At 42.5% G+C, this 26,528-nt stretch overlaps 1 protein-coding gene across 2 annotated transcripts in view; it reads left to right on the forward strand.

Moving 5' to 3' along the window:
- The window catches only part of fer1l4 (fer-1 like family member 4), a 207,748-nt gene that overhangs the window by 43,014 nt on the left and 138,206 nt on the right, over nt 1-26,528 (forward strand). For both annotated transcript variants that reach the window (XM_052031437.1, XM_052031438.1), the window contains exons 11-19: nt 542-626; nt 1,473-1,632; nt 6,187-6,370; nt 9,119-9,305; nt 11,006-11,367; nt 15,053-15,161; nt 20,578-20,770; nt 21,006-21,126; nt 23,614-23,714. In XM_052031437.1, coding sequence (XP_051887397.1) covers nt 542-626; nt 1,473-1,632; nt 6,187-6,370; nt 9,119-9,305; nt 11,006-11,367; nt 15,053-15,161; nt 20,578-20,770; nt 21,006-21,126; nt 23,614-23,714 — 1,502 coding nt within the window. The remainder of the gene's footprint in view (nt 1-541; nt 627-1,472; nt 1,633-6,186; nt 6,371-9,118; nt 9,306-11,005; nt 11,368-15,052; nt 15,162-20,577; nt 20,771-21,005; nt 21,127-23,613; nt 23,715-26,528) is intronic.

A 26,528-nucleotide genomic window follows, 5' to 3' on the forward strand; every position in this document is an offset into this window, starting at 1 on the left:
AACATTTCTGCTTTTTTTTCTCCACAGGTGTTACCTTAGCTACTAAATATTCATAGTGTCCTGACTTTATTACTTCACTTAATTTGCCCAATTCTGAGTTTAGCATTCTGGTTTGAAAACCAGGTTCCCTTGGGAGTGCCTAGTGAGTAACTTCAGAACAGTGTTGTCCAACTTAACCTGCATTGCACCAGCAAGACCATTGCATGGGAATGACATATTGCATAAACTCCTGATGTACAAATCACTTCATAGTCACTGGGATGAGACAGGAAGGACATAAAAATAGTCATTACCATGTTTCACTCTATAAAAAATGATGTTCAGTTGCATAAGGCTGAGTCTTATGGAATTGAATTTCCAGGCACCAATACTTTACCCTCTTCCACCTTAACTTCAGTGTTTGTATATACAGTGAGCTTCAGAGGGAAGACGGTTATTTGAAGCAGCAGCCAGTGTGTGTAAATACCTGAGACTGTACTTGTGAAAAAACAGTTTGGAGAGACAACACAATAAGGGTTAAATAATTTTACTTGTGTTTTAGGTTGTTCATGCAAAAAAAATCCCATTCACTGGAGTTCAACTGGGATTGTTTAGGATTGACGCGGGGACCGTTTATCAGCAGCCTGGTAAGGATATACAGTCTCAATAATTAGTCACACTGTCGTCACTGACAGTAGCATGTCATAATCTTGACCAACATTTACATAAAACTATGTAACGTTCCTCAGTCATGGTAGCAATATTGGTGTATAGGCTGATTTTATTATTTTTTTCTGTATGTGTGTATAGGCTGATTTTATTATTTTTTTCTGTATGTGTGTACTTTTCTCGTTCTCGCCTTTTTTTGTACAATGGAACTGGATCTCCGGGCACATCGTAAACTTAAAGCCAAGAGGCACTCTGCTGCAGATTTTCTGTGACATCTTCTGGGGAGTGGAGGTCTGTAGATATCTATGAACAGATACAAATACTATGAGTCAGAAACAAGCACAGCTTGTAGTATAACTTATTTATAACCATATTTTGCACAAACTCCCACTTTGCAGTGTCACTTCTGTTGCTTACTTCAACCAGCAGGATACATTCCATTTTGTTTCTGTTAAACCAATGATTTTGAACTTTAGAAGTAGCCTTTATCAAACCAGCCTCATTCATTTTATGTAGTTTCTCCACAAACTTTCATTATTTCTGTGTTCATTGCCCTATCTTCATTGCACTCTCCTTTTGCTTATTCCAAATTGTCTCTGAGAATAAATTGTGTACTTTAGAACACTTGTTAATCCCTTCCATGATTTTTAAACTTTCAGTGACATTATTTCAAAGTTTCTGTGTTGCACAGCCCTGGTGTTTGCATTGATGGCTTTTTCTAGGTTACCTAATCACTTTCAGGTATTAAACCAATGTAGCATATGTTACTTGCTTTTTATTAATAAAGTATTATCATGAAATTATGATTTGTTTTTGTTTTTCAGATCATGGTTTTTATCAGAAATGGGCCATTCTGACTGACCCTAAAGACACGAAAAGTGGCATTAAAGGCTTTGTGAAGTGTACGATTACAGTGTTAGGGAAAGGTGATATGCAGGGGGGTAATCCTGGTGTCATCACCACACAGGATGAAGATGTTGAAAGGTGAGTAAAAGCTGGAAGGTCAATCCATGTGGTGATTTGGGATGCATGCCTGAAGGTTAGCAAAAGCAGACTTTTCCTGTGTAAAATTTTGTGAACAAATCATGGTGGGAGCAACTACATCTGTCTTATTCCATCATATTGTCCGAACAGATCCCCTCCACCAACACACCCATGACCCTACACCTACATCCCACAGCTGACAGTCTGTGGGCCTTCCCCTCCTTCCTTAAACAGAGGTCTAACCAGTTCCCCTCCATCAACATATTAATTTATCTCAAACCCATCAATGTAGGTGGTGCTGTTGTGGTATGGCAACCAGCACTCCATCTCACAAAGGCCAAATGTCAGCTCTCAGATATTGGATGAAAAACTGCAAATGATGGAAATCTGGGATAAAAACACAAGGTGCTAGAAATATTCTATGCAAAGAGAAACAGAGTTAATGTTTCAGATCAAAGAACCGTTGTCAGTACAGAAAAAGAAAAAAAAACAAGTTAGTTTAACTTGCAGATAGGAGTGAGGTGGATAGAACAAAGAGTATATATCTGATAGAGTAAGGTCTGAGTTGCTGTGGAGATAATCTGCTGGTGAAGTCATTGAGGACAGTTAGAGATAGAAAGGGGGAAAGCATGAACACAGGAACATTAAAAACTGAAATGCAGAGCTGTAGGAAATGCACAGCAGATAGTGGAGAGAGAAAATGGAGCAGATAGATTAGTGACAAACATCCACTACAAGCCCAAAGACTGCCACAGCTGTCTTGACTATACCTCCTCTCACCCACCTTCTGTGGGACTCCATTCCATTCTCCTAATTCCCCCACCTCTGTCACATATGTTCTAATGACAAGATTTCCACAAAGGTGCCCCTGAGGGGAACCCATCTTCTTCTCCTCAACCTTGGTTAACAGATCAGCTTCTCATCTGTTTCCTGTACTTCAGCCTCTTAAACATTGCTATCATATCTACTCTCACCATAACCCCTGCCGATGCATTCCAGGCACCTACCACTCCTCATGTAAAAAAAAATTTGCTTTAAAATGTCCTTTAAACTTCCCCCTCTCACCTTAAAGCTACACCCTTTGGTATTTGACACTTCTACACTGGGGAAAAGAATCTGACTGTCTACCCTATCTATGCCTCTCATAATTTTATATACTTCCATCAGGTTGCACCTCAGCCTCTGATGCTCCAGAGAAAACAATACATGTTTGTCTAACCTCTGGTTATAGCTAATACTCACTAATCCAGACAACATCTTGGTGAACTTCTTCTGCACCCTCTCCAAAGCCTCCTCGTCTTTCCTGTAATGTGGTGACCAGAACTGCACATAATACTCCGAATGTAGTCTAATCAAAATTTTGTACAGCTGCAATGTGTCTTGCTGACTTTTATACTCACTGCCCCAATTGATAAAGGCAAGCATGTTGTACAGCTTCTTTACCACCCTATCTACTTGTGTTGCCACATTCGAGGAGCTGTGAACTTGCACTCCAAAATATCTCTGTCCATCAATGTTCCTAAGGGTCCTGCTGTTTACTGTATACTTTCCTCTTCGATTTGACCTCTCAAAGTGCAACACCACACAGTTGTTTGGATTAAGCTCCATCTGCCATCTCCGCCCATATTTCCAACTGAATTATATCCTCAATCAGATTTATTATCACGGACTTGTATGATGTGAAATTTGTTGTTTTGTGGCAGCAGTACAGTGCAAAGACATAAAATTTCTATAAATTATAAAAATAAATAACTAGTGCAAAAAAAGGAATAATCAGGTAGCATTCATGGGTTCATGGACATCAAAAATCTGGCAGAGGGAAAGAAGCTGTTTCTGAATCACTGAGTGTGGGTCCTCAGGATCCTGTACCTCCTGCCTGATGGTAGTAACAAGAAGGGGGCATGTCTCAGATGTTGAGGGTCCTTAGTGATGGATGCCACCTTCTTGAGGCACCGTCTCTTGAAGATGTCCTCAATGGTGGGGAGGGTTATGCCCATGATGACCTGGCTAAGTCTACAACCTTCTGCAGCCTCTTGCAGTCCTGTGCTTTGGAGCCTCCATACCGGGCTGTGATATCCTGCTATATGCTTTGGCTATATGATTTATTCCTGCTATATGATTTATATATATAAATCACCAACAATAGGTGTCCCAGCACTGTTCCCTGCAGAACACCACTGGCCACAGATCTCTAGTTAGAATAATACCCCTCCACCACTGCCCTCTGTCTTCTATGGCCAAGTGCTCTTTAAATGTGATCAGGTTTCTACCTCTATTGGGTAGTCCAGAAGATTAAGTCACATGAGACAAAAGGAATATTGCTGAAAAGATGAGGATTGTTGTGAGAAGGGGAGTCTTATTGGAGATAGAAGTCTGGAGATAGAGGTAGAAACCTGATCACATTTAAAGAGTACTTGGTGACCTTGGAGATCTGTGATCTGCAGGGTTATGGACCTTATTAAAGTGAGATTAGGCCAGGTAGCTATTTTTGTGGTGGTATAGACCGGAATGTCTTTTAAATGTTATAATTGTTTCTGACTTTACAACCCCCTCTGGCAGCTCATTCCAATAATCAACACCTTCCATGTGGAAAACTTGCCCCTCAGATCTCTTTTAAATTTCTTCCCTCTTATATTAAACCTATACCCTCTAGTTCTAGACTACTTCATGCTAGAAAAAAGACTTTGACTATCTGTCCTATCTATACCCCTCATAATTTTATAATCCTCTTTAAGGTCACCCGTCAGCCTCCTGTGCTCCAGAGAAAACAAACTCGGCCTATCCAATCTAAAGCCCCCCAGTCCAGTCAATATCCTGGTGAAACAAACAATCTGTTGGAGGAACTTGGCGGGTTGAGCAGCATCTGTAGGAGGAAAGGAATTGTTGACGTTTCAGGTAGAAACCCTACATCAGGACTGAGAGTGGAGAGGGGCCAGTACAAAAAGGAGAGGGAGAGTGGTGAGACAGGGGTCTGAGGCGACTGGGGGATTGAGGAGGGGTGTAAGATAACAGGCAGGTTGTGCCAGGTAGGCGAGGTGAGCGGGGCTGGAGTTGGGGGACAGTGGCAGGTGAATGATAGATGGAGGCGGAGAAAGAGAGAGAAAAAAATGGAGCAGTTGGAGCAGAGTGGGAAGAGGGGAGTGTGAAGGTTGCCTTCATCACCAGGGACTTGGAGTATAAGAGTCAGGAAGTCATGATGCAGTTGAATAAAACTTTGGTTAGGCTGCACTTAGAGTATTGTGTGCAGTTCTGGTCTCCCCATTACAGGAAGGATATGGAGGCTTTTGAGATGCAGAAGAGGTTTTCCAGGATGCTGCCTGGATTTGAGGGTATGAGCTATAAGGAGAGGTTGGACAAACTTGGGTTGTTTTCTTTGGAGCTTCAGAGGCTGAGGAGAGACCTGATAGAAGTTTATAAAATTATGAGAGGCATAGATTGGGTAGACAGCTGGTATCTTTTTCCCAGAGTAGGAATGTCAAGTATTAGAGGGCATAGCTTTAAGGTGAGAGGGGGAAAGTTTAAAGAGGATGTGCTGGAAAATTTTTTTTACACAGGAAGTGGTGGGTGCCTGAAATGTGCTATCAGTGGTGGTGGTGGAAGCAGATACGATAGTGGTGTTCTCGAGGCATTTAGATAAGGACAAGGAAAATGCTAGATATACTCAGCAGGTCATGCCGCATCTGTGGAGACAAAGGGCTGGTTGACATTTCTGATGCAGGGTCTCAACCTGAAACGTCGACCATCCTTTTGCCTCCACAGATGCTGCTTGACCAGATTTCCTCTGGCAGTTTGCTTTTTCCTCCAGATTCCAGCATCTGGCATCTCTTGTGCTTGTTCGTACAGGGCTCGATGGGCAAGCTGCAGAGAGGATGTTTCCTCTGAGTGAGCAGTCTAGGACCAGGGTTCACAGTTTCAGAATAAGTACGTCATTTAGGACTGAGAAAAAATGTCTTCACTCAGAAAGTGGTGCACCTTTGGTATTCTCTGCCTTGAAGGGCTGTGAAGGCTCAGTCACTGAGTCAACTCAAAGAGAGTATGATAGATTTTTGGATGTGAGTAAATCAAAGGTCTGGGGTGATGGTGCTGGTTAATGGTGTTGTGGTATAAGATCAGCCATGAGTTTGATGAATGGTGGAGCAGACATGAAGGGCCAAGTGACTTACTCCTGCTCCTATTTATTATGTTTGTTCTTAAGTGTCTTAACCTGCATCTTGAAACTATGACCCTGGTTCTACACTAGCCCCAGATAGGGGAAACCTCCTCCTAGTATCCAGCCTGCCAGTGAACCAGAGGTTTTTAAAACAACCTGGTAGTTTCATGGTTGAATTAGTATTAGGGTGTTGTACCGCAGTAACGCAGTATTGATGCTGACTTCTTATTTCAGGACTTTAATCAGTTCAGTTAAATTCTCTTATTGCTGTGGTGCAATTTGAACATGTCACTGGACCATTTGTCATGGTTTCTGGGTTACATACAAACAAATATCATTGTTTCTCTTTATCATCCACAGCTCTCCACTTTATTTCTCACAAAAAACATTATTGTATATTGTAGGAATCTCCTGCTTCCAAAACAAGTGCCACTTGAGAGACCCTGGGCTAAATTCTACATCAAGTTATATAAGGCAGAAGATCTCCCCAGCATGAACTCTGGATTTATGGGGAGTCTTTCAAAAATTCTAGGAGAACATAAAGTTTTCATTGATCCTTACATCCAAGTCACTTTTGCAGGACAGCAGGTAAAGATTTCAAATGTATTCTTAAAAATGTTGAATGGAGCCTATAAATTAATTTTTCTTTTCATTATCTGCTTTCCTGGGCTCTTCATTAGAAGAAATTAACTTACAAAAATGGGCAGAAAATGATAATATGCTCCAAAAACTATCATGTCCAAACCCTTTTTATGCTCCATATGTGAAATCTCCAAAAAGCCGGGTAGGAAATCAAACTTGCCCTGGGATACCCGTTAATGACTAAGTCTCTTGCTTTGTTAAAAAGTATGATTTTTGCCTCAGAGAAAACCTGTTCTATCTTCTGTTTGAAGGTTTTCACAGAACTCAGCACTCACGCAGGTAACAGATCCCAGATGGTTATTCCTCTCTGCAAAAGTATTTTCTGTTCTAGAAAAGATGCAGATATTAGATCTCTGAAATAAAGACATAAAATGCTGGAAACACTCGAGCAGGCCAGGCAGCATTTGTGGAATGAGAAACAGAGAGTTCAGAAATATTAACTGATTCTCTTTCCGTGTATTTCTATTCTTGACCTCTCGTTCCATCCAGTCTTGTTATCAGTAGGTACAGAATCTAGCTCACATTATTTTATAACCTTCCATCAGATTTATTACCTGAAATTACCAGAAATCTACTCAGCCCAAGTCCAAAGAGTTACACACACACAGAACCATAACTGGTTTGAGTACTGCAGAGCTGTACTGAATGGGTTCTATTAATGAATTCAAATAAAAAATAAGATCTATTTTCTCTTAGTTACCTCAAAAAAATTACCTAGTCCTGCCAACATTTATATGATATTTTCTATTTTGTTGTCCACTCTACTTCTGTGCTTTTGTTTTACAGTGATTGGAATTGCATTTTCAACAGGAGGAACTTCTAAATTATGAGAGTTTGGGAAAGCTGTGCTATTCCTCATATAATTCTTTTAAAATCCTGGTGTGGAAATCACCAGGTCTGTGCATTTGCCTGTCTTTCATGCCATTATTTTTTTCCAACACTATTTTCTTACAAATTAATTTTATTAAGTTCCAATCCTAGATGATTAATTTCGCTGAAGAATCAGGAATGTTAGTCAAGTGCTCCAGTGAAAACTGATGCAATGTAATCATTCAACAGGTCTGACATTCCCTTATTTCCATTTGCACCATTTCCCCATGTATTGTTTTCTAGTCTACATCATCTGTAACTCCAAAAACAAAACATTGCAGATGCTGGAGATCTGAAATGAAAATTGAAAATGCTGGAAATTCGTGGTAAATCAGGCAACATTTGTGTAGTGAAGTACTGAGTTAACACATCGGGCGAATGACCTTCCACCAGAATGTGGAATAGTTGGAGATGCACCAGCTTTATGATTCAGGGAGAGTGGATGGCTGGGGAAGGAAGTGAAGAGAGAAAAGAATTCTGTGATTGGGTGGAACACAGATGTGATTCAATAATGAAGGGGACAGTATTTCATACTGTACTCAGATAAAATAGGCTAATAAAGGGATAAGTGAATAACAAAACATTGATCAGGAGAAAATGTAAGTGGGTGAAGCAGAATAATTATCTGAAATTGCTTGAAAAAGAAACCATCAAAGCTGAAAATGTGAAATACAAATACTGGAAATCTCATTATTTAACATTATTGAACTTGTAGTTGAATCTGGAAGGCTATGATATGCCTAGTTGAATTTCTTGAACTATCACTGAGCTTAAGTGAAACAGTATAGTTGGCCAAGGGCTCATAGAGGTTGGAATGGGAGGGAGAATTAAGTAACAGCTGATTGGAGGCTTGGGGTCACCATAACAGGCAGAAAGGAGGTACTCTGCTAAGTAGTCACCAAATCTGTTTTTGGTTTCTCCACATCTAGAAGGGACCACATAATGAGCAGCAAATGCAGTATGTTAAATAGTAAGAATTACAAGTAAATCACTGCTTCATCTGGAAGAATGTTTGTGGGCTTGGGCAGCAGAAAGGGAAAAGAGGGAGAGTGATTGATTTGAAAATGGGAGTGGGTATTGATGGACACCTGAGGGAGAGATGTCATCAGGATGCTGAAAGAGACGGGATGGAAAGACGTGTCTTGTGGTGATGACAGTGGTAGTTTAGGTATTTATGGGTGGTTCTGTTGAATGTGGAGACCAGTAAGGTTCTTTATTTCCCTCTCCAAAAATGGTATTTCCAGCATTTTCTGTTTTTTATTTTAAGTTTCTAATATTTGTAGTTTTTCACTTATCAGAGTTATACAATCATACAGCAAAGAAACAGGCCCTTTGACCCAGCATATCTATGCTGACCATTGTACCTATCAAGACAATGCATCAGGACCATTGTCGAACCAAAACACTAACTCAAAACATTGACCATCTCTCTGCATCCGCATATACTGCCTGACCCGTTAAGTTCCTCCAACAGTTTGTTTTTTTGCTAAAAATTACAGCATCTGCAGTTTCTTGTGTCTCCTATCAACTTATCTATAATAATTCCATTTACCAGCATTTGGTCCTTAGACTTGCATGCCTTGGGGATTCAAGTGCTTGTCCAGATGCTTTGTAAATATCGTGAGAGTGCTGGCCTTGACCACTTCCTCGTGCAGCACGTTTCATATTCAACACTCTGTGTGTGAAAAAAACTCCCCCTCAGATCCCACATAAACTTAATAACTCATACCTACTTTCTATTATTGAGATTCATGTTGTTGATTCTGCAGGAAATTCAACAACTGTAGTGATTTGCTGAAAGTAACATTTTTCTCTCAATAACAGGGAGAAACATCAGTGGAAAGCAACACAACAAACCCAGTATGGAATGAACAAATCACTTTTGTTGAGATGTTTCCACCACTTGCTCGACGTATCAAAATTCAAGTCATTGATGATGCTAACATCAATGATGTTGCTATAGCAACTCACTTCCTCAATTTACACGAGATATCTGATCCCAGAATAAATGGTGAGTTCAAGTGGTTATTTTTTTGACTTCAAACTCCTTTGTCATCTTTCTAATAGACTGGAGACAAGGCAGAATTCACCTTATCTCAGAAAGTGAAACTGGGCAGGTAGTAGAAGTGATGGGGAGCACTTTGGGAACAGCAACCATAATTCTGCACGGTAATTATAGAAAGGAATAAAGTTGGTCCTCAAGTTAAGGTCTTGAATTGGGGGGACTCTGACTGAATAGGGGAAAGTAGATTGGGAGCAGATGCTTGTGGGTAAAACAATATCTGATAAGTGGGAGTCTTTTAAAAGGAAGTTAGTAAAAGTTCAGGATCAACATGTTCTGGTGAGGGTGAAAGGAGCAGATGGCCGATTAGGGAATAAGGATTTTGAAGGTTTAATCAGGAACAAAACAGGGAACACCTGGCAGGTTTAGGCAGCTGAGATCGAGGGAGATAGAGTGTGTTGGAGCGAACTTAAGAAAGAAATTAGGAGAGCAAAAAGACCTATGAAATATCCTTGGCAAGTAAGATTAAGGAGAATCCTAAAATATTCTATAAGTATATCAGGAGCAAAAGGGAAGCCAGGGAAAGAGTGGGTCCCCTTAAGGACCAAAAGGGTAATCTATCTGGAGGCAGATGATGTTGGCGAGGACCTAAATGAATACCTCTCATCTGTATTCACCAAGCGAGTTCAAGGTGGGCTCCACATAAACCTATACTAACTATCCCTCACAAATCCATGCTTTACCAAATGCAAGTAAACCCTGTCCCTAAGAATCTTCACCACTAATTTCCCTACCACTTATGTAAGGCTTGCCAGCCTGTAATTTCCTGAGTTCTCTCTGTTGCCTTTAGAATATAAAACAGTACAGAAACATGTTTGTGCTGATCTTGCTGCCAATTTAAACTAATCCCATTTGCCTGCACATGGTCCATATCCCTCCGTTCCCTCCTTGTTCATGTTCCTGCCTAAGTGACTCTTAAACATTGCTATTGTATCTGCTTCAAGCACTTCCCCAGGCAACACATTCTAGTCACCGACCACTCTCTGTGAAAAACTTGCCTTGCACATCTCCTTTAAAGTTTCCCCCTCCCACCTTAAACATATGCCCTCTAATTTGACATTTCCACCTTGGGAAAAAGACTCAGACTCTCAACTCTCTCTGTGCCTCTCATAACTTTATAAACTTCTATTAGGTTGCCCTTCAGCTTCCAACACTCCAGAGAAAACAGTCCAAGTTTGTCCAACCTCTCCTTATAGCTAATACCCTCTAATCCAGGCAACATCCTGGTGAACCTCTTCTGCACCCTCTCCAAAGCCAAGGAGGGCATAGGTTTAAAGTGAGAGGGGAAAGATTTAAAAGGGACTTGAGGGGACCTTCTTCCACACAGAGGGTGGTGAGTATATTGATGAGCTATAAGAGGAAGTGGTAGAGGTGGGTACAATTAAGATATTCAAAAGGCACTTGGACAGTTACATGGAAAGGAAAGGTTCAGGGGGTTATGGGCCAAATGCAGGCAAATGGTACTAGCTCAGGTAGGGAACTTGGCCGGCACAGACGAGTTGGGCCAAAAGACTTGTTTCTGTGCTGTATAACTCTATGACTTCCCTGTGCTTGTTAATAGAAACAGATGACATGTCTCTTTTGTTGGTAAATCCAATACCTGAATGTTAATCATCCTCTCCCTGGTAACATTTCTATTTACTTTTCAGCTGGTTTCTACCCAACCTTTGGCCCAGCATGGGTTTACCTCTATGGCTCTCCTCAGAATTCCGTGCTCAGGGATGCTTACAGGGATCTGAATGAGGGCCTAGGAGAAGGGATATTTTACCGAGGGCGAATTCTTATAGCTGTGTCAGTAGATGTTTTCAGCTCAATTTCAGCCATTCAAAGTGACAAAGGGAAGAAGTCAAAGGGCACCTTCAAACTCAGAAAAAAGAGCAAAAAATCCAAATCTAAGTCTAAGGCAAAAGAAGAGAGTCATAGTCAAAATGAAGATGAAGATGCTGCAAATGCCCTGGAGCAGCCAAGTGCAATGGAAGTGAGCGTTGATACCATTCACCCTGTGCCAGAAGTAAGTCTAGAACAAAAAAGCAATGCGATGTTTTTGCTTTGCAGAGATATTAGTTATCTTTCCTCCGCAGATGTCATTGGTCCCTCCTGGGTGACCCAGTAAAAATGCAGGTACCTGTATTAGCAGAAAAATCTCACCAAGATCAGAATTTGGTCCACTTTCCCACTTTCAAGCTGTCCTCGTATCTCCAGAAACCTGTCTTGTGAACCCCACTTACATGGTATGATTGTTAATTGTTAACTTTTTTCACATCTTTTTTGAATAAAGTTTTGGCTATCTTCCTTCTCATTCTAAGTTCCTGAATTTTCCATTTGCATTCCTGAAACAGTAATTAACTTTGCCATGCCACTTCATTAAAATAAAAATCAAGGTCACCTTAAAACTTCACGACCAAAGAAAACTGACTTATTCCTTCCTCTCCTGCATTGACCTTTGTTCATTGTTTTCAGACTGTGACAGCTGATTATATTCTCGTGATAAAGTATGCTGAAGGCTCTTAGCAGATCTCCCTGTGAGCTGCTTCTGGTAAATTGGTGATTTTGGAACGAAATGCAGGGTGTGCTAGCAGAGAGAGCAATGTGTTACAGTTCATAGAATCATAGAATTGTAAACATGGAAACAGGCTGATTGTCCACATCAACCACTGGGCACCCTTCTGTATTAACCTCACCGCCAAGGACCTGGTCCATAGCCCTCTTTCAAATGTTCATCTGGACCCAGCTTCAGCTGTGTTCTCAGACAGTGCATTCCAAACGCTCACCATTCTCAGGGTGAAGAAGGTGCCCCTCAGATCCCGTCTGAATTTCTTCTCCCTTACCCTAAATCTTTGTCCTCTATAATTTTCTACCTCAGATATGGGGAAATGTTTCCTGCTGTCTACCCTCATAATTTTATATCTCTCAATCATCTCCCCTCTTAACCTCCTCTGCTCCAGGGAGAACAGACCGAGCTTCTCCAGTCTCTTATAACCAAACTGTTGTATCCTAGGTTTCATCCTGGTGAATCTCTTCTGCATTCTCTCCAGCAGTATCACATCTTTCTTATAGTGTGGTGACTAGAACTGCATGCAACATTCCAGCTGAGGCCTGACCAAGATTTTAGAAAGTTGGAGCATAACTTACCTCTGTATTCAATACCACGACTAATGAAGGCCAGTGTCTTATATGGTTTCCTAACCACGTTGTCAACCTGCATTGCCACCTTCAACGATCTATGGATTATATTCCAAGGTCCCTCTGTTCCTCGGTACTCCCTAACTCTAACTCTAACCCTAACCCTAATGGTGTACACCATGGCCTCATTTGTACTCTCAAATTACATTGCCTCACATTTTCACATTTGTCTGGATTAAGCTCCATCTGTCAGTTTGCAGCCCGTTTCCCCAACACGTCGATATCTTGCTGCAGCCTAAGACTACCTTCCACACTGTCAACAACTCCACCAATCTTCATGTCATCCACGAACTTACTGATCTGGCCTCCCACATCCACATTCACATCCAAGTCATTCACATATATTACAAAGCGAATGACACATTTTGTTGCAAGATGATTTGAGTAAAAGAGATGTCTGACTCCAATTATCTGGAGCCCTGATGTGATCATATGTGAAATATTTTGTGCAGGTCAGGTCTCTATGAGAATAAATGTACAGGTGACCCCCACATTACAGCCTTTTAGATAACAGAAATTCGTCCTTACAGAATTCACAAATCACTACCTAAAAATTCAAGAAATGGAATAAAATTTCCTCTTGGAATTTATGTGAAAAAAGTAAACACAAAATTTTCTTTCAACTCGTGTTTCTTGATGTCTGCATAGATGAGGCAGCTTCACGTTATGGAAAATCACAATACAGACCATTTTCTAGGAATCAACCTCCCCTATAATACAGGGGTTGTCTGTACCTGCAAGGTTGTGGCTGCAGTGAAGGTTCATCAGATTAATTCTTGAGCTGATGGCGTTATCATATGAGGAGAGATTGAACAGACAAAGCCTGTTCTCACAAGTTTAGAAGAATGAATGGTGATGTCGTTCAAAGGGTTTTGGAGGAACTGTGGAAAGGGACTCGACAGGATAGATGTAAAGTTGGTGTTTTCTCTGGCTGTGGGGTCTAGTACCAAGGGTCTTAGTCTCAAGATAAAGGCTTGGCCATTTAAGTCAGAGACTGAAGAAATTTCTTCACCCATGGGATGGTTGATCTATGGAGTTGACTAACCAAGAGGGCTGTGGAGGCTGAGCAAATACAAGACAGAGATTAACAGGTTTTTAAATATTAAAGGAGGCAATGGATATGGGATTGGTGCAGAGAAGGTGCCTTTGATGTAAAAGATATTGAACGGCGGAGCAGGCATAAGGGGCTGAATGATCTCCTGCTTCGGGATATCTGATGATGAACATAGTGTTTTGGTATTGGAGACAATTTAAACTGAAAGGCAACAACAATAGAACAAAATGAATAAAGAACTGATTTTTGAAAACACAGAAGCTTTTATATAAATGGCATGAATAACTGAGGAGACATAGTGTTGGTACAGGAAAGTGGTTCTGAGTTAAAAGACAAGCCATGATCTTACTGAATGGCAAAGCAGGTACAAGGATCCAAACTGCCCTTCCTCCTGTTTCTCATGTTCTTATAGCTGCTTCCACCACTTCACCGTCAGCTTCCTGTGTGTGGATAACGCCTCAGCTCTGCTTCTCTAACCCTTTGCTTCCCAGGCAAACTGGGGCTACGACCTTTGCCACCAGAGTTGCCTTCAGAGATTTGCACCCTGTACAACTTTCCCTATTCTGTGGCTCTTAAAGCACCAAGCTGTCTTTAACAGGCATCCTAAGGCTAGATGGCTCCATAAAATCCCCTGCAAGGCATTTTGCTTTTTACACCCATATGACCAGCAGCTTCCCACCCTGTGCATCTGTAAATTCCTGATTTCCCCCTGAACTCGGTTCTCGTTTCCACGTGATTCAACTGTGAGGAAGACCATGCTGCCATTACCATTTCTATGGTCTTGTTTCCTACATGCACCACCGGATCATGATAGGAGTGAAATTATGTTAAAATTTTCAGTACCACTTCCACGTAGAGATAGAGGTGTAAACTATTTCCTAAATAGGGAGAGAATTCAGAAATCGGAGGCGCAAAGGGACTTGAGAGTCCTGGCTGAGGATTCCCTTAAGGTTAACTTGCAGGTAGAGTCGGTAGTAAGGAAGGCAAATGCAATGTTGCATTAATTTCAAGAGGACTAGAATATAAAAGCAAGGATGTACTGCTGAGGCTTCATAAGTCATTGGTCAGACCACATTTGGAATATTGTGAGCAATTTTGGGCCCCGTACCTGAGGAAAGATATGCTGGCCTTGGAGAGGGTCCATAGGAAATATCTCTGTCTGTTCGACATACAGAGTAAATGACTGAATTGTCTGGCACCTCTTGAGCTCACCAATTTACCTACCACATCCTTGTTCTCTCTCACCTCGCATGTGATTGCTGGCTGCCACTTCCCCAGGCAGAGGTAACCCGTGCTTGTTACTGATAAGCATCAGTAGGCTCTATTGTCACAGCAGTGACTGACTCAATGATACATCTAAGGTTAAACCACATGGTACATATCGTACTTATGGGTACATAGTTATTTGATATATGCCGCTGTACTAAAGGTGCCACAATTCATTGTTGTGTTCTTTCAGTCTGTTACAGGTGAAAAAGAAGAATTTCTTCTTTTTGCTGGATTTTTTGAGGCAACCATGATTGATCCATCAGTCCGGTCACGGCTTCTCACCTTTGAAGTGTCAATAGGTAGGAACTTGTTGCCTTTCATAGTTACAAAGAGCCAGTGTTTCCATCAAAATATGTTTGTCATATCTTTCAATTTTCTTAATGACATGTTAGAGTCTTGGGGTATCACTTGCAGGTAACATCAGTAATATAAAAAGAATGAAGAGTTTGTCTTCTTATTCAAATGAATTTCAGCAGAAACTTAAGCCTAAAAGTTGTCAGAAAGCACTTGAAAAGCCAAATTAAAACAGTGTTGCTTGGGTTGAAGGCAAGGTCCAAGATAGGGATGGTGAGGGGCAGTATTGATGGTGGTGTCTGCATCATCTTTGTACAGGACATCAGAGCAATGACTAAAGAACATAGAACGTTACATTACAGCACAGTACAGGCCCTTTGGCCCACAATTTTGTGCCGACATCTTATCCTGCTCTAACATTTGCCACCCTCCGATCATCTGGCACTACTCCTGTGGCCAGTGAGGACACAAAGATCATCGTCAAAGGTACAGCAATCTCTTCCCTCACTTCCCGTAATAACCTTGGATATATCCCATCCGGCCCCGGTGACTTATCTATCCTAATGTTTTTCAAACGACAGAGGTGTCTAAAACGAGTGGACATTGGTTTAGGGTGAAGGATAAGAGGTTTAGAACACAGAACATTACAGCACAGTACAGGACCTTCAGCCCACAATGTGCCAACATTTTATCCTGCTCTAAGATCTATCTAACCTTTCCCTCCCACATAGCCCTCCATTTTTCTATCACTCATGTGTCTATCTAAGAGTCTCTTAAATATCCCTAATGTATCTGCCCCCACAACCTCTGCTGGCAGTGCGTTCCACACACCACCACTCTCTGTGTAAAAAGCTTACCCCTGACATACCCCTTGTAACTTCCTCCAATCACCTTAAAATTATGCCCCCTCCTATTAGCCATTTTCACCCTGGAGATAAAGTCTCTGACTGTCCACTCAATCTATGCCTCTTATCATCTTGTACACCTCTATCAAGTTACCTTTCATCCTCCTTTCCAAAGAGAAAAGCCCTAGCTTACTTAAGAGGAGTTCTGAGAAGAACTTCCTCACCCAGAGGGTAGTTGGAATCTGGAACACACTGGGTGGTGGAGGCAGGTACTCTTACAACATTGAAGAAGTATTTTGGTGAAAGTTGACATTTGGAGTCATGACCCTGCATCAGGATGCCATAGTCCTTATCATAGGGTCTCAACCCAGAACGCTGACCATCCCTTTGCTTCCACAGATGATGCTTAACTGGCTGAGTTCCTCTATCAGTTGATGTATTCATCTTAAGGTGCAATATTATGTGTTCCCCAGTGAGGTACTACAACTGGCAACTGCCATCCTTCACCCACCTTATGTACTTTTATGATGCTGTGTTCCGTTGTCTAGGGCTCTTGCTGTGGGCAGCCATAAAATCTTTTCATGCTGCCCTGGTGATAACTCATGGATTGCACAGCCCTTGCTATTGGTGATGTTGCAATTGATTAGGTCGAGAGTGGGCTGTCTCAAAATGGAATGTTGCCTGATGATTAGCACCTAGGTGTGAACCCTAAGCCTATGGCTCAGTGGAGTTTGTTCTTGGGAAGGCAAATAAACTGAACATTCTGGAAACTGGAAATAAAAACAGAAAATGATGGAAAACTCAGCAGGTCAGGCAACATCTGTGGAGAGGAACACTTAATGTTTTAGGTTGATGACCTGTCATAGAATGACCACCAGTTACATCACTTTTTATTTTTCCAAAGCCAAATATTGTTTTGTTGTGTATCTTTAAATTGTTATTGATGAAATGCTTAACGCAACTCTATTCATCTTCAGTCCTTCCTCACTTAATTATAATATACACAAAATGATGCTCATATTTGTTGTAATAATTGCAGTTGGAAACATACACTACAGCTTGCTCTGCGTTGTCAATATTCTTATATTGCCTGGCTACCCAACCTTAGCCCAGCAGAACTGGACAATACATATTATTAATCTGAAATGTTAGCTCTGCTTCCCTCTTTCCATAAATCCTGTCTGACCTTTAGTCCACCACATCCATGCTCACCTTTTTCCTATTCACATGAATCCCATTTGACTACATTAGGACCCAAAAGGCTACAGACCTGATGAGGATGGATACAATTAGTGTAGATGGGCATAAAGGTCAGCATGGATATGGTGCGCTAATGAGCCCATTACTGTGCTGTACCACTCTGACTCTATGACCTGCTGAGTACTTCCAACATTTCCAATATTTTCTATTTTTATTTCAGATTTCCAGCATCTGCAGTTTATTAATTTTTGTTCCCTACGTGATTGTTGTCACTTCACAGCTGGGCATTCACTTCACAAGTGCTATCAGAAGATCCATGCACAACCCATACTAGAGTCTTAAACCTTTTGCTATTATACAGTATATTTCCACCTACAGAGTCTCTGCTGCCTGCTTTCGCTTCATTATGTCCTTTATCATCATTAAAGTGATTTCATTATTCATCTCTAAGGCTACTTCTAACTACCATTTTCCCATGGAGACACAAGAGATTGCAACTGCTGGAATCTGGAGCAATGAACAATCTGATGGAGGAACTCAGTGGGTCGAGCAGCATCTGTGGGAGGAAAGGAATTGTTGATGTTTCAGGTCAAAGCCCTGCATCAGGATTAGAGAAATAAAAGACAGCAGATGCTGGAATCTAGATGAAAAACACAATGATACTGCAGGAACTCAGCAGGCCAGGCAGCATCCGTGGAGAAAAGCAGGCGGTCAACCTTTCGGGTCAGGACCCCTCCTCAGGACTGAAGATAGGAAAAGGGGAAGCCCAATATATGGGAGGGAAAAGCAGAGCAGTGATAGGTGGACAAAAGAGGGGAGGTGGGGTGGGCACAAGGTGGTGATAGGTAGATGCAGGTAAGAGATGGTGATAGGCAGGTGCAGGGGAGGAGGGGAGAGCAGATCCACCGGGGGATGGGTCAAAGGTAAGAAGAGAGAGGGAAAAAAAGTAGAAAAAAAGAGTCTGGGAGAGGGAAGAAGAGAAGAAGCGTGGTGGGGGTTGTGGGGTCGGGATTACCTAAAGTGGGAGAGGTCAATATTCATGCCGTTAGGCTGTAAGGTTCCAAGACCGAAAATGAAGTGCTATTCCTCCAGTTTGCGCTTGGAATTCTCCTGGCAATGGAAGAGGCCGAGGACTGACATATCAGTGATCGTGTGGTATTGGTATTGGTTTATTATTGTCACTTGTACCGAGGTACAGTGAAAAACTTGTCTTGCACACCGGTTGTACAGGTCAATTCATTACACAGTGCAGTTACATGGAGTTAGTACAGAGTGCATTGAGTTAGTACAGAGTGCATTGATGTAGTACAGGTAAAATCAATAACAGTACAGAGTAAAGTGTCACAGCTACAGAGAAAGTGCAGTGCAATTAGGTGCAAGGTCACAACAAGGTAGATCGTGAGGTTATGAGATCGTATGAGGGAACCGTTCAATAGTCTTATCACAGTGGGGTAGAAGCTGTCCTTAAGTCTGGTGGTACGTGCCCTCAGGCACCTGTATCTTCTACCTGATGGAAGAGGAGAGAAGAGAGAATGACCCGGGTGGGTGGGGTCTTTGATTATGCTGGCTGCTTCACCATGACAGCGACAGATAAAGACAGAGTCCAAGGAGGGGAGGCTGGTGTCTGTGATGTGCTGGGCTGTGTCCACAACTCTCTGCAGTTTCTTGCAGTCCTGGGCAGAGCAGTTACTGTACCAAGCCGTGATACATCCAGATAGGATGCTTTCTATCGTGCATCGATAGAAGTCGGTGGGAGTGGGAGTTGAAGTGACTGGCAATGGGGAGATACAGATCGCAGTTATGGACAGAGTACAGGTGTTCTGCAAATCGGTCACCTAGTCTGGTTTGGTCTCACCAATGTAGAGGAGGCCACACTTGGAGCACCGAATGCAGTAGATGATATTCAGGGAGGTGCAGGTGAATCTCTGTCTCACCCGAAAGAACTGTTTGGGTCGCTGGATGAATGTGATGAAGGTGGTGCAGGAGCAGGTGTTGCACCTATGGCGAGGGCAGTGGAAAGTTTCCGGGGTGGGGGTGGGAGTGGGATGGGTGGAGGAGTGAACTCGGGAGTCAAGGAGAGAGCGGTCCCTGTAAAAGGCAAAAAGGGGTGGGGAGGGGAAGACATGCTTGGTGGTGGGGTTCCGCTGGAGATGGCAGAAGTGGCGAAGAATGATGTGCTGGATACGTAGGCAGGTGGGATGAAATGTGAGGACAAGGGGGACCCTATCCCTGTTGGGTCTGGGAGGGGTGGGGGTGAGAGTGGAGGTGCGGGAAATGGCAGATATACAGGTGCAAGCTCTCTCGACCGCAGTCGGGGAAGCCCTGGTTAGAAAAGAAGTTGGACAGCTCGGATGTCCTGGAGTGGAAAGCCTCATCATGGGAGTAGATGTGGCGGAGGTGGAGAAATTGAGAAAAGGGATAGCATCCTTGCAAGGCTAGGTGGCCATTTCTCAGAACACCTGCACTCTGTCAGTAACCATGACCTGCATCTTCCCGTTGCCAGTCACTTCAACTCCCCCCTCCCACACTATCACTGATATGTCAGTCCTCGACCTCCTCCACTGCCAGGAGAGTTCCAAGTGCAAACTGGAGGAACAGCACCTCATTTTCCATCTTGGAACCTTACAGCCTAACAGCATGAACATTGAAATCTCCCACTTTAGGTAATCCCCATCCCCCTTCCCCACAACACCCCCCCCCCCCCCCCACCAGGCTTCTTCTCTTCTTCCTTCTCCCAGCCTCTTTTTTTCTACCTTTTTTTTCTTTCTCTCCTTACCTTTGACCCATCCCCTGGTGGATCTGCTCTCCCCTCCTCCCCTGCACCTGCCTATCACTGTCTCTTACCTGCATTGACCTATCACCACCCTGTGCCCACCCCACCTCCCCTCTTTTGTCCACCTATCACTGCTCTGCTTTTCCCTCCTATGTATTGGGCTTCCCCTTTTCCTATCTTCAATCCTGAAGAAGGGTCCTGACCTGAAACGTTGACCACCTGCTTTTCTCCACGGATGCTGCCTGGCCTGCTGAATCCCTCCAGCATCATTGTGTTTTTCACCTGCATCAGGACTCTTCCCTTTTCTCACCATTTTCCCTTGCTTTACCCATAGATCATTGTCCCAAAACCACTTTTACCCAGGTGTAGTGCATTGGTTCCCCACATGCCTTTGGAGGTGTCACCATTGTGGTAGAGTTTTATTTCCATGACAACTTCGTCATGTTAGCATGATTCCTGATGATAGAAAATATCCCTGTGTTAAATAACTATGGCAGGATTGTGAGAAACAATGCTTGTTACAGTGCCCTGGAACCTTGCTCTGAGGTCTGAGCACTAGTCATAGGCTGGAGGCAAGCTGCTAATTGTAAATATTTTTTTCAGGTAACTGTGGCAAATTGGTAGAAGTTGTCACAAAAAAGAAAAAAGAAGAGAAAGTGGAAGGGAGTGAAGAGAAGAGATCTTTACTGGATTCAAGAGATTCCGAAGATGAATTGGAGAATACCGAAGTTAGTTTGTCTCCAAAAGATAACTCAATTACACCACCCAGAAAGGCTGAGAACACTGAGTATGACAGGTACAGTTGGAACTCTCCACTGTGTTGCTGTTAAACAATCCTTTTTAAAAATGTGTTCAACAATTGCAGTATCATTGAAGGTCAAGTGAAGGCTTGGGCTTTCTCGTTACCATCGGGAGTGGTAAAGATGGAGATTTTTGCACAATCTAATGGGAAAGTGGATCAACATTTTTTCTAACTTTTTCACAGTTGCTGTGTTTTAATTGTTAATCTGCCTGTGCTTCCTTCATTTCAGGTCATATTGCTGTGTTCCATACCTCTACGAGAAACCATGTGTGTATATCTGGAGCTCTTGGGAAGACTATTCTTGGCGCTTGTATAACTCCAATGTACTTGCAAAGATTGCAGAGAGACTGGTAGGTACATTATTAACACTGGCACTTTGCTTCATAGCACTTGTGAATTTTTAAGCCAATGGTTATAAATCCTTCAGTGAATATTAACCTTGTAAAATCAGGTAACTAACAGTCAGATATTCAGCTCAGTGTTCATAACAGAAACATTCTCCAGCCTTCTAAGTCACTGGGACAAGTGGGATTAAACAAGTGAAAGAGAAATGTCCATGAAACAGTTGGTTAGGGAAAAGAACCTTTCCATTCTTTGCAGCTGGGTTGGTAATGATGCAGCAGGGGATGTTGGATAGGAAGTTAGAATGACAGAATCCCATGATGTTAGTGCTGCTCTTGGCTGGAGAAATTCAAAATTAATCTTATTGCCTGGTTCCTTAACTGTCCTTTCATTTTCCTGTCCTATCAATATTTTTTTTAACAAAAGAAAGGTTAGTTTCTGTCTCAACCACTTCTGGTGGTGTTTTATAACATTTATTCATTCATTGGTGTGATTCGGGAGGCGAGGGAGGAGATTGCTGAGCCTCTGGCGATGATCTTTGCATCAGCAATGGGGACGGGAGAGGTTCCGGAGGACTGGAGGATTGTGGATGTTGTTCCTTTATTCAAGAAAGGGAGTAGACATAGCCCAGGAAATTATCGACCAGTGAGTCTTACTTCAGTGGTTGGTAAGTTGATGGAGAAGATTCTGAGAGGCAGGATTTATGAACATTTGGAGAGATATAATATGATTAGGAATAGTCAGCGTGGCTTCATCAAGGGCAGGTCCTGCCTTACGAGCCTGATTGAACTTTTTGAGGATCTGACTAAACACATGATGAAGGGAGAGCAGTAGATGTAGTGTATATGGATTTCAGCAAGGCATTTGATAAGGTACCCCATGCAAGGCTTATTGAGAAAGTAAGAAGGCATGGGATCCAAGGGGACATTGCTTTGTGGATCCAGAACTGACTTGCCCACAGAAGGCAAAGAGTGGTTGTTGACGGGTCATATTCTGCATGGAGGTCAGTGACCAGTGGTGTGCCTCAGGGATCTGTTCTGGGACGCTTACTCTTTGAGATTTTTATAAATGACCTGGATGAGGAAGTGGAGGGATGGGTTAGTAAGTGTGCTGATGACACAAAGGTTGGAGGTGTTGCGGATAGTGTGGAGGGCTGTCAGAGGTTATAGTGGGACATAGATAGGATGCAAAACTGGGCTGAGAATTGGCAGATGGAGTTCAACCCAGATAAGTGTAAAGTGCTTCATCTTGGTAGGTCAAATATGATGGCAGAATATAGTATTAATGGTAAGACTCTTGGCAGTGTGGAGGATCAGAGGGACCTTGGGGTCTGAGTCCATAGGACGCCCATAGCAGCTGCACAGGTTGACTCTGTGGTTAAGAAGGCATGTGGTGTATTTTCCTTCATCAGTTGTGGAATTGAATTTAGGAGCCGAGAGGTAATGTTGTCGTGAGTGCGAGAGAGTGGTGAGTGTGTGGAATGGGCTGCCGGCAACGGTGGTGGAGGCGGATACGATAGGGTCTTTTAAGACATTTTTGGATAGGTACATGGAGCTTAGAAATATAGAAGGCTATGGGTAAGCCTAGTAATTTCTAAGGTAGGGACATGTTTGGCACAACTTTGTGGGCCAAAGGGCCTGAATTTTGCTGAAGGTTTTCTGTGTTTCTATGTTTCTATTCGTTGGAGTATCCCTAGCCAATTAACTATTTATTGTCCATCCCTAATTGTCCATGAACTGAGTGGCTTGCCAGGCTTTCAGTTAAAGCCTAGTGTTTTGGAGGAGTTCGAGTCACACACATAGGGCAGCTTGGGAAAGGACAACTGATTCTGAAGGACGCTGGTGAATCAGATGAGTTTTTTTTATGGCTATCTGATAGTGTCGTTGTGACTGATACCAGTGGATTAGTGCAGATTGACTAAATTAAAATTAAAATGCCCTAGTTGCTGTGGAAGTGAAGGATTTCATTCTTCAATACCCATACTACAAAGAAATTTTTTCTCTTTTGAATTTAATTGAAAAAGGACATTTTCTGTAAACAATTCTGATCTCAGTAATGTTGGGCTGCTGAACATTTAGTTGGAATTTTCACTCCGTGAAGATGATAGCAACAGGCTAATTGAAAAAACAAACACATTTAATTTGGTAACACAAGAGACTGTAGATGCTGGAATCTGGAGCAACAAACAATCTGCTGGAAGAACTCAGCAGGTCAGGCAGCATCTGTGGAAGGAAAGGAATTATCGATGTTTTGGGTCAAAACCCTGCATTTCAACCCAAAGTGTGAATAATTCCTTTCCCCCTCCCACCCCCCACAGATGCTGCTCAACCCACTGATTCCTCCAGCAGATTGTTTGTTACTCCAAATTTAATCATAGAGCACAACAGCACAGAATTTGGCCTCTTAGTGGAATGGAAAACTCGAGCCATCATTTGATCTTCTATAAAGCTGTGATTTTAAAAGATTTAATCCTATTTTTTGTTTTTTTTATACAGGAAGATGGGCTTGATGAATTGCTTCACATGGTGAAGAGACCAAAGTCTGAACCAGAGAATTACCTCTGTCAAGTCTTGAATGAGTTTGTTGCAGGCTGCAGGTTTTGATTTGTTTCATCACATATATAGGAGAGATTTTTTGAAAAAAAATATTTCCCTATGCATTTCTACTCAAAGGCATTCTAGGATCAATCGCTTAAAAATGTTGAGCATTTTGCTAGGCTATTTTGAATTGAGCAGAAATATTAAACATCCGTTACTAGCCACCAATTTTCCAACTAATGTTTGGAGGATAACTGTCTCCTAGGGAACATTCCTTCACCAACAAGAGCTGGCAATCTACCTTCATGTTTCCTTTGCTGCTAACAGTTTAAAGTTTTGCTTGTATTGAAAGTTCCTTTGTTAGATCTTGGTAGAGTTAACACCACCTTGCTTAGTTTATGCCAACACCACCATGCATCTGGCTTCAAATCTTAGCTGCCACACAGGCCACACCAGATGCTATAGAACAGTAGAACAACCTTTGACCCATGATGTCTGTATTGACCATGATGTCTATTTAAGCTAATTTCATCTGCCTGCACGTGGTCTATACCCCTCCATTCCCGATCTGTTCATGTGCCTTTCTGAATGCCTCTTAACTGCTGATATTATATCTGCTTCCACCACTTTCCCTGGCAGTGTATTCCAGGCACCCACCAGTCTCTGTGTAAAAAAAAAACTTAACTCACAAATCTCCTTTAAACTTTTCACCTCTCATCTTAAATCTATGCCCTCTGGTGTTTGACATGTCCACCCTTGAAAAGGACTCTGACTATCTACCCTATCTATGCCTCTCATAATTTTATATACTTCTATCAGGTCTCCCCTCGGCCTTCAAAGCTCCAGAGAAAAGAAATCCAAGTTTGTCCAACCTTTCCTTATAGCCAATACTCTATCATCCAGGCAACATCCTGGTGAACCTCTTTTATACCTTCTCCAAAGCTTCCACATCCTTCCTGTAATGTGCTGACCAAAACTGTACACAGTACTCCAAATGTGGCTTAACTAAAGTTTTATACAGTTGCAACATGACTTCCCAAATTTAAATATTCAGTGTCCCGACCGATAAAGGCAAGTATGCCATTGCCCCTTCTTTACCACCCTATCTACTAGACTCTATGACTTTATGATTTCTCATCTGTGTTCACTACGGAGAAGGACATTGTAGTTGGAGAATTCAGGGAGGGGAAGCATGTTATCATTAAAAAGGTGGGGATATTAGATGTCTTAGCAGGTTTAAAGGTGGATAAATCCTCAGGGTGTGATGAGATGCATGCGTGAGATGCAGATGGTTGCTATGAGAGGCAAGGGAGGAGATTGCTAGGGCCTTGATGGAGATTTTTAAATATTTGCTGGTGACAGGTGAGGTACAAACTGACTGGAGGATGCAATTGTGGTTCCTTTATTCAAGAAGTGCAGGACAGATAAGCCAATAATTAAAGGCCTGTGGGTCTAATGTCAGACATGGGGAAGTTATTGGAAAAAATTCTGTGATAAAGGATGGTTTTGCAACAGGGAGATCCTGTCTTGAACAATTTGACTGAATTTTTCAAAGGTACTGATGAAGGCAATGTCTACATGGAGTTCAGTAAAGCTTTGGACAAGATTGCACATGGGAGACTGGTCCAAAAGGCTGGAGCCCATGGAATCTAGGGCAAATTGTCAAATTGGATCCAAAATTGGCTTGGTAATAGGATGCCAAGGGTGATGGTGGAGGGTTTTTAATGACTGAAAACCTGTGATCAGTGATTACCAGAGGGATTGGCGCTGGGACCCTTACCGTTTGTTGTATATATTGGTGATTTAGACATGAATATAGGACATATGACTAGTAGGTTTGTAGGTGACATGAAAATCAGCAGAGTTGTTGATAGGAGGATAGTTATGACTACAGTATAGTACTGATCGAGATGGGCAAGGCAATGGCAGATGGAATTTAGTCCTGATAAGTATGAGGCAGTGCACCTTGGGAGCACTAAAAATGGTAGGACATACACCATGAATGGTAATGCTTTAGGGGGTATTAAGGAACAGAGAAACCTTGACATATAAGCCCAATGATCCCTGAAGGTGGTAGCACAGGTAGATAATGTGGTGAAGAAGGCACACAGGATACTTGCCTTCATTAGCTGGGGCATGGAATACAAGAGCACGGAGATCCATAAAACATTGGTTAGGCCAGAGCTGTGTACAGTCGCCACACTACAGAAAGGATTGCACTGGAGAAGGTGTGGTGGGGATTCACCAGGTTGTTGAGGGATGAAATGTTTCAGTTCCGAGGAAAGGCTGGATAGGATGGTTTGTTTTTCTTGGAGTGGATGAGGATAAGATGGGACCTGACAGGTGTACAAAGTTATGTACAAAATAGGTATTGCTGGTGGTAATAGCCTGCAGCACTTTTGTGCAAGACATCAAGGCAATGACTATCTTGAACAGGGACCGATGCCTTGTGCATGAATGAAGAGGAAGAGCAATGGCAGATAGATTTTAATCCTGACATGAGAGACTGTAGATGCTGGAAATCTGGAGCAACACACAAAAAGGTGGAGGAACTCAGTAGGTCAGGCAGCATCCGTGGAGGGAAATGACAGTTGACATTTCAGGTCGAGACCCTTCATCAGGGCTGGAAAGAAAGAGGGGAGATAGCCCGTATAAAAAGCTGGGGGGAGGGGGTGGAACAAGAGCTGGCGGGTGATAGGCGGATGCAGGTGAGGGGGATGATAGGCAGGTGAGGGAGGGGGAGAGCGGATATGATGTAAGAAGCTGGGAGGTGATAGGTGGAAGTGACAAAGGGCTGAAGAAGATGGCATCTGATAGGGGAGGACAGTGGACCATGGAATAAAGGGAAGGAGGTGAGGAAGGAATGTGTGGGT

The sequence above is a fragment of the Pristis pectinata genome, chromosome 16 (assembly GCF_009764475.1).
Source record: "Pristis pectinata isolate sPriPec2 chromosome 16, sPriPec2.1.pri, whole genome shotgun sequence".
Classification (NCBI taxonomy): domain Eukaryota; kingdom Metazoa; phylum Chordata; class Chondrichthyes; order Rhinopristiformes; family Pristidae; genus Pristis; species Pristis pectinata.